Genomic DNA, 12,566 nt, shown 5'->3' on the forward strand with positions numbered 1-12,566 from the left:
AGCCACAATCCCAGCCCTTTTTTACTTTTTATTTTGAGACAGGGTCTTGCTTAGTAGCTGAGGCTGGTCTTGAACTTGCAAACTTCTTGCCTCGGCCTCCTGAGTTACTGGAATTACAGGCCTAAAACTGCACCTGGTTTCACTTGGTACTTGAGGACAGGTTGACTCTGCATGGTCTGGACCTATACACTCCCTCCTCCCTGGAGCTTACGTCACCGTTGCAAAGTATGACTGTGATACTGAGTGATCAGACAAGGGCTAGATGGAGGGGACACTTTATAAATACCATAGGGAGAAGGGAAGTCTGCTCTTCTCTCACACACTGCTGTATCTCAGGATCTCAGCGAGGTCATAGCCAGTCACAGCAAAGGAGCTGCCTGAGGGATCACAGAATCGAGCACCACACACTTGGATGTCAGATACACACTCACCATGACAGTGTTCCACCTGGTGGGGGAAGAGGGTTGATCAGGGCCTATTGCCCTGTGCTTGGGCCGCCATTCCACCCTTCCCATGACACACACCTCAATGTAGCCACTCTCTGGGCTTCTTCTTAGCTTCCAGATGTGTACAAAGGTGTCCTCAGCTGCAGAGAGTAGCTATATTTAAAAAAAAAAAAAATGGAGAAAGAGTGAAAATCAGAATTTCCTGACAGGATGGTTGCAGACTGGAACACCTGCTCAGGTACCCTGGGGAAGGGGGTCCCTGAGTACAGACCAAGCCTAGGTGCTCAGAGGAGAAAGAGTTTAGGCAGGTAGGAGTAGACTGACCTTGCCCACCTCAGGAGCGAGGTCCAGGGCACAGATGGCCCGTGCGTGGGCATTGATCTGGACATGTAGAGTTCCTGTAGTGGCCTCATATAGACGTATTTGGCCGTTCCCATAGCCTGCTGCTATGATCCCCTGCCATAGCTGCACAGAGGGGCATGGTATCCTGCAAAGGTGACATTTAACTTTGGTTTCTCCAGACTCACTCCCACTCCCCACCCTGAAATACATCAGGAAGGCCACAGCTCCCTTTTGCCTCACCTACCCGAATCCTGGAATGCGGGTCAGTAATGTGAATTCAGACCCTGATCGCCAGACACACAACAAGCCTGAATCATCAGCTGTCACCATGTCAGCCACGCTATCCTGAGGGGAAAGGTGGGATCAGCTCTTCCCTTTCTTCCCTGCTATGGTCCTGAGTATAGGGCAGGAGGGGAAGGGAGGCCATATTTGCATCTTTGCCTCTCCAAGGAAAGGACAAGATGTGGACCCCTCATCGAGTGGACCCACTAGAAATCCTCTTCAGGATTTCCTCAAGCAGACTGCTTCCCTTGCATTTTCTTATAGGATTAAAAGTACCGCATCTCCACCCTGGCATCTGTATTAGAAGGGAATAAGTAACTGTCCTTGTTGAATGGATGATGAAATTGAAGTGATAGTGTCATGACTTTTTGGAGGTCTTACAATGAATCATGAGTGACTCTGGGCCTCTTGATCTCCAACACCAGACAGCCTTGGACAAGGTGCCATGGACAATACAAATCAGAAAATACACACCCTATTCTCAAGAGGTTTGCAATTCAGTTGGGGAGACGAGTTGTCTTTGAGGGCAGTTTAGCTAAACCAATTCAGGGTTTAGCTAAAAGAGATTAGTGGGAGCTGAAATATGCTCCAGGAGAGGTGGCCTCTGGAGTTGGGCCTAAATAAGTAGTACTTGCTCAAGTCCACAGAAGGAAGCTATGTGTATTAGAGCTGGACAGCATCATAGAAACCATTTTTTTTTCCAATTCCTCAATCCATACCAGTATCAAAGGGCTTAATGAACTATAAAATGCCACCTAAAGTACCTCTAGTTTTATCACTGAAGCTGAAGTTGTTGAAGTCTAGGAAGGAACAGATTTGCCCAAAGCCATCCAGCTGCTTCGTGGTAGAACCAAGACTCAAACCCAGGTCTGTTGCCTCCCAGGGTGGGTAAGGTTTCTAGGCTCACCAAGATGGATAAGAGAAGTCTACTCACCTGTCCCTGGGCAGGCTCCGTTGCAATATCTGTGACTGCTGTCTGGTGTCCAGCAAGCTCCTCACTCAGTACAATGTTGGGACCCTTTGCTGGGATGTCAAACACCAGCACCTGTCCTGTCCATGTTCCTGCAGCCAGAACCAGCACCCCCTGGATGACTTCTTGACCCTCCTAGGTTTTTAACCACCACACTCAGCACTCTTTCCATACTCTACCTTAGTAACAAACCCATTATTCCAACAACCTGGCTCCTCTACTCACTGCCTTCATCCTACCCCATCCTTTCTATCCCTTTCTCTTTCACCCTCCTATCTAACCCTTCATAATTTCCTCAGTCCCTCAACATTCTCCTGGCTGAAACCCACACCCCTATCTCCATTTCCCTAATGCCCTCCCTGCCCCTGGCCCCCTCACCCACACAGATGAAGTGGCCACTGGCAGCAATTCCTCGAGCAAACACAGCCTGTACTGAGTGTGAAAAGGGAAAACTATCAGAAATAGCACCTTCCCCAGCCTTGGTAAACACTTCTTATGCCTACCCACCCCACTTTGTCCTGCAGGTACCTGAAGAGGTATCTCCAGAATCCAGTGCATGCCAGTAGACCATGATGGAACCATCAGACTCATACATCTGGAACAGAGGGGCAAGGATAGGCCATGGTCCAGCTGATCTTTGCTGAGTCTTGTACAGAGTTCTTCACATATCCATGTTAACTTTAGTCCATTTAATCCTTAAAACCATTCTGGGAGACAGACACTATTTTTTCAGAGGAGGATAACTAGGGTAGGCCTAAGGTTATACAGGTAGTAAAGAGGCTGATGGTGATGACAAGGAGGCACTTGGGAACTAGAGAAAATGGAAGATGAGAAATAGAGGAAGAGCAGGCTACAAATGTAAAAAGTTTGGAAGAGACTGCAGGAAAGTGCAGAAAGGTCTAAGGGAGGTCTAAAGGAGGGGAGTTGACTGGTGGGAGTCTTCTTACCTGTATCCCTCGATGTGAGGTGAGTACCAGCAGTACTCGGAAGGGGAGGACACACCAGTGGACCTGGAGGTAGGTGGATCAGAATAAGGAGAAAATCAGAGTAGGGGATATGAGGCATCAGAAGAGTGGAAATTCAGAGAATTAGGGGAAGGCCTATTTCTTGAGGTTTGAAAAGGATGGGGGTGGGGAAGGTCTGAGTTCACCAACACCTCACCCAACTCTGTGCCTCACCTGAGTGATAAGTGGGGGGCTCACTCCAGCGCCCTCTTTGGCGTGAAGCTGGCGCTGGGCCAATGGTACACCCTCAGGGGCAGCGCTGAGAAGCTGGGCGCTTGGTCCGTGGACCACAGCAAAATGCATGAGGTTGCGGGCGGGCAGCTGCAGCACACTGAGGTTGTTACACAGGGCGGCGGCTGAGCCTCGAAGGGGGACGGAGCGCTCCCGGCGGAACATCCTGGGGGAAGAAACACCCCAATCCCAGGGCGCAAAGGGAAAAGATCACAGTAGAGATTCCTGGGGGTGGGAGGAGCAATCATGAGGCACTGAGGGAGACCCCTGAGACTGGGTGATGTGATGAAGTGCCCCGAGAACATGATAGGTAAGGGTCTCACGGCGGGAGGAAGGTCTCCTACACCAGAAGAGGGGAGTCCCAGGGCTGAGTCACAGGACGATGGGGAATCCCAGAGGAGGAATGGTGATGACACAGGAGCCGGTGGCCCCAGGTGCCCAAGCCAAAAGGGCGGGATGAGGCCCCCAGGCCCTTCCTCTCTGGACTTGGTTCCCTATAATAGCATCCTGTCAGGGTCTTAGATCACACCCGCAGCCCCACATCTCCTTGCCTGACTGCTGGATCCTTCGGTCTCTCCGAATCCGCCGCCACCATAGAGACGACGCACCCACGCAGGCTATTGGGAGGAGCGAACGGTCGGAACGTGCTGAGCGCGGCGCGGTTGCCGGGGAAACTGTGGGCGGGGCGAGCAATCCAACGCGCTCCGTGGTCTCCGAGGCGACCGTTAGGCGGCGGCAGCGTCCGCAGCAGAGACGCGTCAAGGAATCAGCCGGGACACCCGGGTTGGAGCGATTGCCGGGGCGATGGCGCATGATGGCTCGGTGAGCTTCAGCTCAAGGGGGGGTGCGTCGGCCAGTAAGGTCGGTGGCAGAAAGAGTGGGCCATTCTGCGCGGCCTGGGCGTTCAAGATGACCGAGGAAGCCATATCCGTACTTGGGCAGAAAGCCTACATCTGCACTCATTTGCACTTTGCCCCCTCGCGCTCTGTCACTCTGGGACCTCTCAGGAAAGAGTCAATGAATGATTTGGGGCTCGAGAATAAAAAGTGAATTTGGAAACAGCTAACACATATTATAAATTTCTTTCACCGAGCTTGCCATTTCAATGGATAAACCAGAATTGGTCAGGCAGCTGGGGGGAGGTGTTGATGGATAAATCCTCTATTTCGAGAATTTCAGAAGGAACAAATGGATTAAACAACTATGAGGTTGCACTTGAAAGTCAAATTGTTCCAAAGCCAAGAAATTTTAAAATAAAGAAAACATATCTGAAGAGCCTTTGTGCACAAGTATCCTATCTCTCACCCACCACCCCTCAAATCAGGCCAGGTCTAGGCACCATCGCAGGGGTCAGATGAAAGACTGGGAGAGGTCTAAGGAACCAAATGTTATCCTAGTGCTTCCTGTTCTTGCTGGTGGAAAGGCGAAAAGAGGTGTAAGGGATTTGGGGTTCAGTGTGAGGTTTAGGAAACATCAGATTTGAGGGAGAATGAATTTTAGGGAATATCAAGTATGAGTTTAGAAGGTTGGAGGGCAGTAGATAAAAGTTTGGGAAGATTGCTTTTGGAAGTCAATTTTGGAAGGAACCAGGTTCAGAGAGACTGTTGTAGGGAAGTGAGAAGTCTCCCAAGAGAGTAAGTTACCATGTCTCTAAAGTGAGTTTTGAGGACTAGTCTTCTTTTTAAGTACATTAATTACAAAAGGATACAAACTCATTGTAGAGAACTTATAAAATAGAGAAAAACAGAAAATAAACATACCTTCTGTAATTGTTTTGATGTTTTATTTTTCCTTAATACATATTTGTCTATATATCTGATGTAATTGACAAGCAACTTTGTATCTTGTTTCTTTTACTTAACATTATATCATGAACATTTTCTTATGCCATTGGGAATTCTTCCTAAAAATTATTTTTTAATCATTGCCTAACATTCTATTATACAGATACAGCATAATTATCACCTTTTTTTCTTGGATATGTTTCAGTATTCTAGTGTATAGCATCACAGAGAATATATATCAGAAAATATATTTTAATCTTTATTTCAGAATATGCCTTTTGAATGCCTTTATAGAATTGAAATGTCAGGGTCAAAGGTCAAAAACATTTCTTTCTCTCTCTCTCTCTCTCTCTCTCTCTCTCTCTCTCTCTCTCTCTTGTACCAGGAATTGAATCTAGAGGTGCTTATCCACTGAACAGTTCCCAGCCCTTTTTATTTTTTATTTTAAGACAAGATCTCACTAAGTTGTTGAGAGCCTCACTAAGTTGCTGAGACTGGCCTCAAATTTGTTATCCTCCTGCCTCAGCCTCACCAGTCACTGGGATTATAGATATATGCCACGGTGACAGATTCCTCCTTCTTTTTTTGAGATGGTGTCTTGCTATGTTGTCCAGGCTGGCCTGAACTACTGGGCTCAAGTGATCCTCCTGCCTTAGCCTTCAGAGTAATCACTAGTACAAGCATCTGTCATTACACTTGTCTTAAAAATATTTTTAATGTTCTTGATACATACCACTGAATGGCTTTCCAAAAATATTTTTCCACTTAATATTCCCATCAGCATGGTGTCACATTATGTACTTTGCTGGCATGAGTATTCTTATGTTAAAATAATTTTTTGAAGTACTGGGGATTGGACCCTGAGCTACCTCCCTACCACTTTTTTTTTTTTTTTTTTTTTGAGATAGGATCTCTCTAAGTTGCTGAAGCTGGCCTCAAACTGGAGATTCTCCTACCTCAGCCTTCTGAGTTATCAGCCTCCTGAGTTTCTGGGATTCCAGAGATGCATCACCACACCTGGCTTTAAAAATAATTTATTTTCTTTTTTGGTACCAGGGATTGAACTCAGGGGCACTAGACCACTGAGCCACATCCCTAGCCCTATTTTGTATTTTATTAGAGACCAGGTGTCACTGAGTTGCTTAATACCTCGATAAATTGCTGAGGTTGGCTTTGAACTTGCGATCCTCCTGCCTCTGCCTCCCAAACCACTGCGATTACAGGCATGCTCCACTGTGCCAGGCCAAAAATAATTTCTCTTAAGATGACCTAAAAGTGAGAATATAAATTAAATGTATATCTTTTGATAAAATTGAGGATTAGACATCTTTTCAAATATGTATTAAATCATCTACAGTTTCTCTTTTATGAAATGTTGTTTTATCTTTGGTATCTTAAATGGCTTTTCCCTTTTATATGAGTTTTTAATGTATTTGGAGATATATATCCTTTTTGTATGTGTTTCAAATATTTTTAATTTGAGAGATAGGATAAAATCAGGTTCTGAAATTAGACAAACTGACAGAAATTCTGACTATTTTCTAGTTGTGTGATCCTAGGCAAATCACATAAAATAGGGATAAAAATGGTAGTTAACAATATAGAAGACATACAAAATAGCACCAGTAATTCCAGCTTGCTTATTTTCTCATTCTTCTCAAGTTCTTTGAACTCTCAATGACTTTGGACACTTTGCACTCCTGCAATTAGCAAGGACCATGGGGTTAGAGCTTTATGTAAGCTTCATCTAAAACTCTGTGCTTCCAAGCAAATTATGGCTAACTTCTGCCAAGCTTCAGTTTCTTTGTCTGTAAAACAACCTTAGTGGACTTATGAAAATTAAAGCAATTAGCAACATGATAGTCTCTTAGTAAATTGTCCCCTTCCCTTTCTACTAAATAATTTCTGTAAGCTTCCTTCAGTCGCACTTCTCTGTTACCTGCCCTGAGTGCCGTTTCATTCCCACAGAGGCAGGAAAGACAGGAGAGGCAGGCCCGAGACCGAGGGATGACCCGATCCAAGGCTGAGAAGGCGCGACCGCCCACCGTGACGGTGCCACAGGTGGAGATCGTGCCTGGGCGGCTTAATGAGGCCGAGTGGATCGCGTTAACCGCTATCGAGGAGGGCGAGGACATAGTGGGGGACATCCTGGCGGATCTGCTGGCTCGAGTCATGGATTCCGCCTTCCAAGTCTACCTGACCCAGCAGGTGGGTCTGGATCCTGGTCTTCCAGACTCAATTTCTCCCGACCCACCATTCCTTGCGGGACTGAGATGCTTCCTCACTTTCGCAGTGCATTCCATTTACCATCAGTCAGGCCCGGGAGGCCATGCTGCAGATCATTGAGTGGCGCTTCCTGGCTCGGGACGAGGGAGAATCAGCAGTGGCTGAGGACCCCACATGGGGCGAGGATGAAGAGCCCCTGGCGTGCACGACCGATGCTTGGGCTCAGGGCTCTGTACCCGTGCTGCACACACCTGCCTCGGAGGTTCTGGAGGAGAATTGCCAAGTTGAAGTAAGCCTCCTTCCTAGCCCAGCGTCCCGCCGCGTCTTTGATCTACTTAGGGGCCTTTCAGGACTCCTGTCCTTAATTCTTCTCTCCCTTTCTGACCTCTCACCATCCCGGTGCATTTCCGCAGGACCTGGAGAACCTGGACCGGATCCCTTTAAGAAGATCGGGGCCGGGAAGAGCCTCCCAAGAACTGACGGAATCTCGGGAGCGTTCTCTGAGTGTCACCTTGGGTCCCCAGCCCAATCCGGAGCTGTTTCTGGAGGCAGAGCTCGGGGATACTCTGGAGGAACCTGATCGTGGGGCAAGAAGCCACTCTTCCTTGGTTGGGTTCTTGAATGGGAGTGTACAACCGTCATTGGAAGTGGAACTTGCAGAGAGTCCTCGTCCTTTCCCGGAGCTGTCCCGGGTAGCCCTTCCCCGGGCCTCTGTGGAGAGCCAGAGCCCACAGCACCTCAGGGGCCCCCTGTCGCTGGAGGACTTCTACTCTTGCGTTCCCCAACCAGACGCGGCTGGGGACCAGTTGAAGCGCAAGACCCAGGCGATGTCCCCCAATGCCTCAGGCATGTTAGTACCCTTCTCCTCCAAGGGCGACACCAGTGCTCTCAGTGCAACAGTGTCCTCCCAGTCGCAGCAGCCTGTGTACTTGGATTCGCGGCGTGGCACGCTTCAGTCCAGGGTGGATCGCAAGGCAGCCGAGGTGCGCTTGGACCCTGCGCGGCTTCCCCGCCACTGGGTGCGCCCCCTGGCTGAGGTCTTGGTTCCAGACTCCAAGGTTCACCCCTTGGAAGCCTACCGTAAGCGCCAGCAGGGAAAGATCCAGGCCCAGGTTGGACTCCAAACCCCTGGCCCCCAAGTCCCTGCATCCCTGGCTGCGTTCTTCCCTCTACAACCTGACATTCCTTTCCGTGCTGTGGGCCCAGAACCCAGACTCCAATTACCCACTTTAAACTTAGGCCCACCATCACTATCCTTTGGGTCGAAGCTACCTTTCCCAAGCCCTGGGATTCATTTCCTTGGCACACACCCGGCAGTTGTTGAAGCTGCTCACAGGTCCAGCCCCAGTGTGTGGCCCAGAGCCAAGTGGCCCAGTGGCTGGGAGAGGGAGGCTGAGCTGCTGAGCAACCTGTGGGCTGGCCGCACCCGTGTGCCCCCACAGGGCCTGGGGCTTGCTGAAAAGGATGGCCAGGCTTCTGGATGGCCCCAAACAATGCCTCAGGTCCTTGAGGCCACATCCCAGGTATTCTGGAGGCCAGTGTTGGTGCCAGAAGCAGTGAAGTTGGCTCCTGGTGTGAGCATGTGGAACCGTAGCACCCAGGTGCTGCTTAAGTCTGCTGTGTCCCAAGAGGAAGACAAAGAAGAAGGAGGCACCTCTCCTGCAGCTGAGCAGCGCCCCATCCAGAAAGGTGTGTCCAAACCTCATGTGACAGCAGAACAGCTAACAAAGAGTGCAACTCCCAAAGTGTGGCTGCTCCCCTCAAAGCCCATGCCCCATTCCGGTTCTTGAACCTCTGGCAGTGGGAATTTCACCTACCCTGTGCCTGCCTGTCAGAAATAAAACACCTGAATTGCTCTAGGAATTGGCTTGATGTTACTTCCAAGGGTGTCTATTCTCTCACTGAATGCCAGGGGGAGCAGTTGTCCTGCAGGCCTAAAAAGAAGATGGAACAAGGGCTCCAGGGGATAGCCCCATCACCATCCTTAGGAGACCCTGCTTTAGGGACTAGGCTGTTCCCCAGCAGAGGCATTCTGCAAAGGAGTGTATATAAAGTCTGCAAAAAGAGCTCTAGTTCATAGAGGAGAAATTTCTGTTTTATTAGGCATGGAAGGGGATGGTCCTGCCTAAGCACAAAATAACTAAAGATAAGAGGAACTTGATTTGCACCCCTGGTTCTTGGAGCTTAGTCTGTTCATCTTAGACTGCAAATCCAAGTTTTACTTTTGGGTAGAGGTTTGCCATAAACTCCACACCTGCCTCATCGCTAGTCCCCAAGATGCAATGTGTTCTAGCCCCCACCCCTCCAAGCACTTCCCAGTGGCCAGGTGGCAGTCTCTGCTATGTTGCTGTGAGTTTCACTCAGCACCCTGGGCTGAAGCCCTGGATTTTTCTTATGTTTCTGGGTTCACCTGCTTGCTCAATATGGGCAGCTCTGGCAGGAGTCTCAGGCCTGTTACACAGAAGTAACTGGGCAGACAGCAATAATGACTGGGCTGAGCACTTCTCCTACCCTGTCACATCACTAGACCTCAGTCCTCAATAATCCCAGGACAAGAGGGGATCATTCTCCACTCTTAACACCCTTGCCTTTCCCCTTATTCCAATGCCTTCTAGTCTCCACCTAGACTGTTCTACTCTGAAGGTGCCCTGCCATGGGCATTGGGAAAATTGTGGCCTGGTAGCTGGCTTTTCATGGGCCCCATGTAGTTCCTACCTCCAGAGCTGGAGAAGCCAAGCCCTCATCTGAAATGGTGGAGTGGTGGCCCTGGGTGGTCTGGAGTGTGGAAGGCAAGTACAGGCCTCAATTACAAGGAGCCCACTTATGCCAACACAGGCCTGTGGCATAGTGAGCCATGCTGAGGCAAACCAGGGCTCACTGAATTGTCCCATTGGTGGCCCAGCCCTAGATGATGAGCAGTAAGAGGTAGGGCAGACCTAATGGGATTGCAGGGCTAACCAATAGCATTGATACTTTCCAAGGCCTGATTAGCATAAATTTGGACCAATAATGTTGATTCAAGAGCTATATAAACCCCTAGACTAGCACATTCAAGTGGTCACCCCTAGTGGGCTCCCTCTCACCCCAGAGAGATCTGTATTTGCTACTCACTTGAATAAATCCTACCTTTAAAAAAATTTAGTTATAGATGAACACAATACCTTTATTTAATTAATTTATTTTTATGTGGTGCTGAGAATCGAACCCAGTGCCTCATACATACTAAGCAAGCACGCTACCACTGAGCCACAACCCCAACCCCTAAATCCTACTCTTTTACACTTATTCTTTCTATGTGTGGATTTTATTCTTCAAATTCAGGAGAAAAGAAACCAGAAAGAAGAAATTGGTGGAGAGCTGCTGGGGTCTGCTGCAACACTGGAGGGCATAGACCACTTATTAAGAGCTGCAACATGCCACTGGATAGTAGTGGAGAAGAATCAGCTTTGCCAGCTGTGACATTTGGAGCTGGCACCTGCCATAATTAGTTTCTAATACCAAAATAGGTTTTCTTGGCTTCAGAGGCCTACAACTTACACAGACTCCCCCCACAAGCAGAAATGAAGAATTAAGTTTCATCTCAAACTCTGGTGTCACTAGAAGCATGGATCCATGCAGTTTCCTGCTTGGCAAGAAGGACATCAGATTTGTGGCTTCCATTTGGATTTTTGCCCAGTGGCATTTGCAGAAGTGTCCTGAGATATACCTGCTGGTAAACAGTGCTGGAATCAGTGATATGTACCATGACTTTCTTCTCCACAAACATTCCAGGATCTCTTTCCTAACTCAGGAACTCCAAAACAGGCATCTCCAAAGCCTAACGTACATTCTGCTGAATCCATGTATTGCATCTATACACTCCCCTAAAAATCCTACCTTGAGTCAGAGGGAAAACTTCATTGCCTCCATCTTTGCCTATACATTGTGACATTTCTACTGAGCCCCAATATATCTCCCTAAACTGTTATCCTTCCATCACCTATATTCTCATCTCTTCCCAGGATATTCCAAGACACTTACCCCCAAGAGCCTAGATTTCACCTTTACCACTAACTATGTTGAGTCCTTTCTGCTTTCAGATCCACTCTGAGGTAATGAAGGATGGATGCTAACCTTCTGTGATGCCTACTCTTCTTTATACCCCAGCATTCTGGTTATTTACTGGCTTTCATGGTTGCCTTCCATGAGAATCCCCCATAACACACACACACACACACACACACACACACACTTCTTGGAATCCAGTCACTTGCTGAGGATGACCCAGCACACTTGTGTCACTTAGCAGGAGCACCCAGTTGGTACAAATCAGGTTTAGGAAGCTGCTGGCAGAATTAGTCAGCTCCAAATACAACCAGCAAGGGGATATGAGAGCCCATCCTTCTTCCTCATCTGTTAGTTCTAGACAGACAAAGAGTTAGTCATTGCAACAGATTTTTTTTTTTTTAAACCAGGTATTGAACCTAAGGGCACTTAACCATTAAGCCACATCCCCAGTCCTTTTATTTTTCTTTCTCTTTTTTGGAGGGTGTGGGGTTGGTGGGTACCAGGGATTAAACCCAGGGGCACTGAACTTTGAACTTGTGATCTTCCTGCCTCAGTTTCCCACACTGTTGGGATTCCAGGTGTGCACCACTGTGCCCAGCAGGTGGGTAACATCTTAGAGTGTAGTAGAATTGCTTTCCTGTTTTGAAATTCTCTCTCTCTGAAAGAATACATTCTGTCTCTGTTCTTTAGTGTTTACTCCAGATTTTCAAATCTGCATATTTAACAGTTTTTTCTTTGTTTGTTTTTGCAGTACTGAGGGCTGAATTGAGAGGGGCACTCTATCACTGAGCTACATCTCTAGCCCTTTCTGTTATGTGAGACAGGGTCTCACCAAGTTGCCCAGGCTGGATTGTAACTTGTGATCCTCCTGCCTCCGTCTCTTGAGTCTCTAGGATTACAAGCAAGTACCACTGAGCCCTGCTGGAATGTATTTTTTTATTTTAAATTTTATGAAATCGAAATCTAAACTATATGAAGTATTTTCAGGGCTAGGGAGTGACTCAGTGGGAGAGGTCTTGCCTAGTATGCTTGGGAGCCTGTGTTTGATACTTAGTACTGAAAAAAATTCTGTTGTGAACATAACATCTTAATAAATGTGTGCCATAAATGCAAATACACACTGAATTTCAAAGACTTAGTAAAAAAAAAAAAAAGCTATCCCAACATTTACCATGTGTGTGTGTGTGTGTGTGTGTGTGTGTGTGTGTGTTATGGGGGATTGAACACAGAGAGA

At 47.8% G+C, this 12,566-nt stretch overlaps 2 protein-coding genes across 2 annotated transcripts; one reads left to right on the forward strand and one right to left on the reverse strand.

Moving 5' to 3' along the window:
• Positions 1 to 259: 259 nt before the first annotated feature.
• Wdr54 (WD repeat domain 54) lies at positions 260 to 3,958 on the reverse strand. Its single transcript, XM_046432271.2, has 10 exons — positions 3,827 to 3,958; positions 3,219 to 3,441; positions 2,988 to 3,050; positions 2,569 to 2,635; positions 2,419 to 2,472; positions 2,005 to 2,132; positions 1,033 to 1,133; positions 771 to 933; positions 525 to 599; positions 260 to 447 (listed from the first exon to the last, which is right to left on the reverse strand). Exons 1-10 carry the CDS (start codon positions 3,868 to 3,870, stop codon positions 316 to 318), a joined length of 1,050 nt encoding a protein of 349 aa, XP_046288227.1. The 5' UTR covers positions 3,871 to 3,958; the 3' UTR covers positions 260 to 315.
• Positions 3,439 to 9,148, forward strand: CUNH2orf81 (chromosome unknown C2orf81 homolog). Its single transcript, XM_046432263.2, has 4 exons — positions 3,439 to 4,097; positions 7,028 to 7,267; positions 7,353 to 7,574; positions 7,699 to 9,148. The coding sequence occupies exons 1-4, from the start codon at positions 4,080 to 4,082 to the stop codon at positions 9,073 to 9,075; spliced, it is 1,857 nt and encodes a 618-aa protein (XP_046288219.1). The 5' UTR covers positions 3,439 to 4,079; the 3' UTR covers positions 9,076 to 9,148.
• Positions 9,149 to 12,566: the final 3,418 nt, after the last annotated feature.

This window comes from Marmota monax, unplaced genomic scaffold (assembly GCF_021218885.2).
Source record: "Marmota monax isolate L192 unplaced genomic scaffold, Marmota_monax_Labrador192_F-V1.1 WCK01_AAM20220418_F8-fsc00106, whole genome shotgun sequence".
Taxonomy (NCBI): domain Eukaryota; kingdom Metazoa; phylum Chordata; class Mammalia; order Rodentia; family Sciuridae; genus Marmota; species Marmota monax.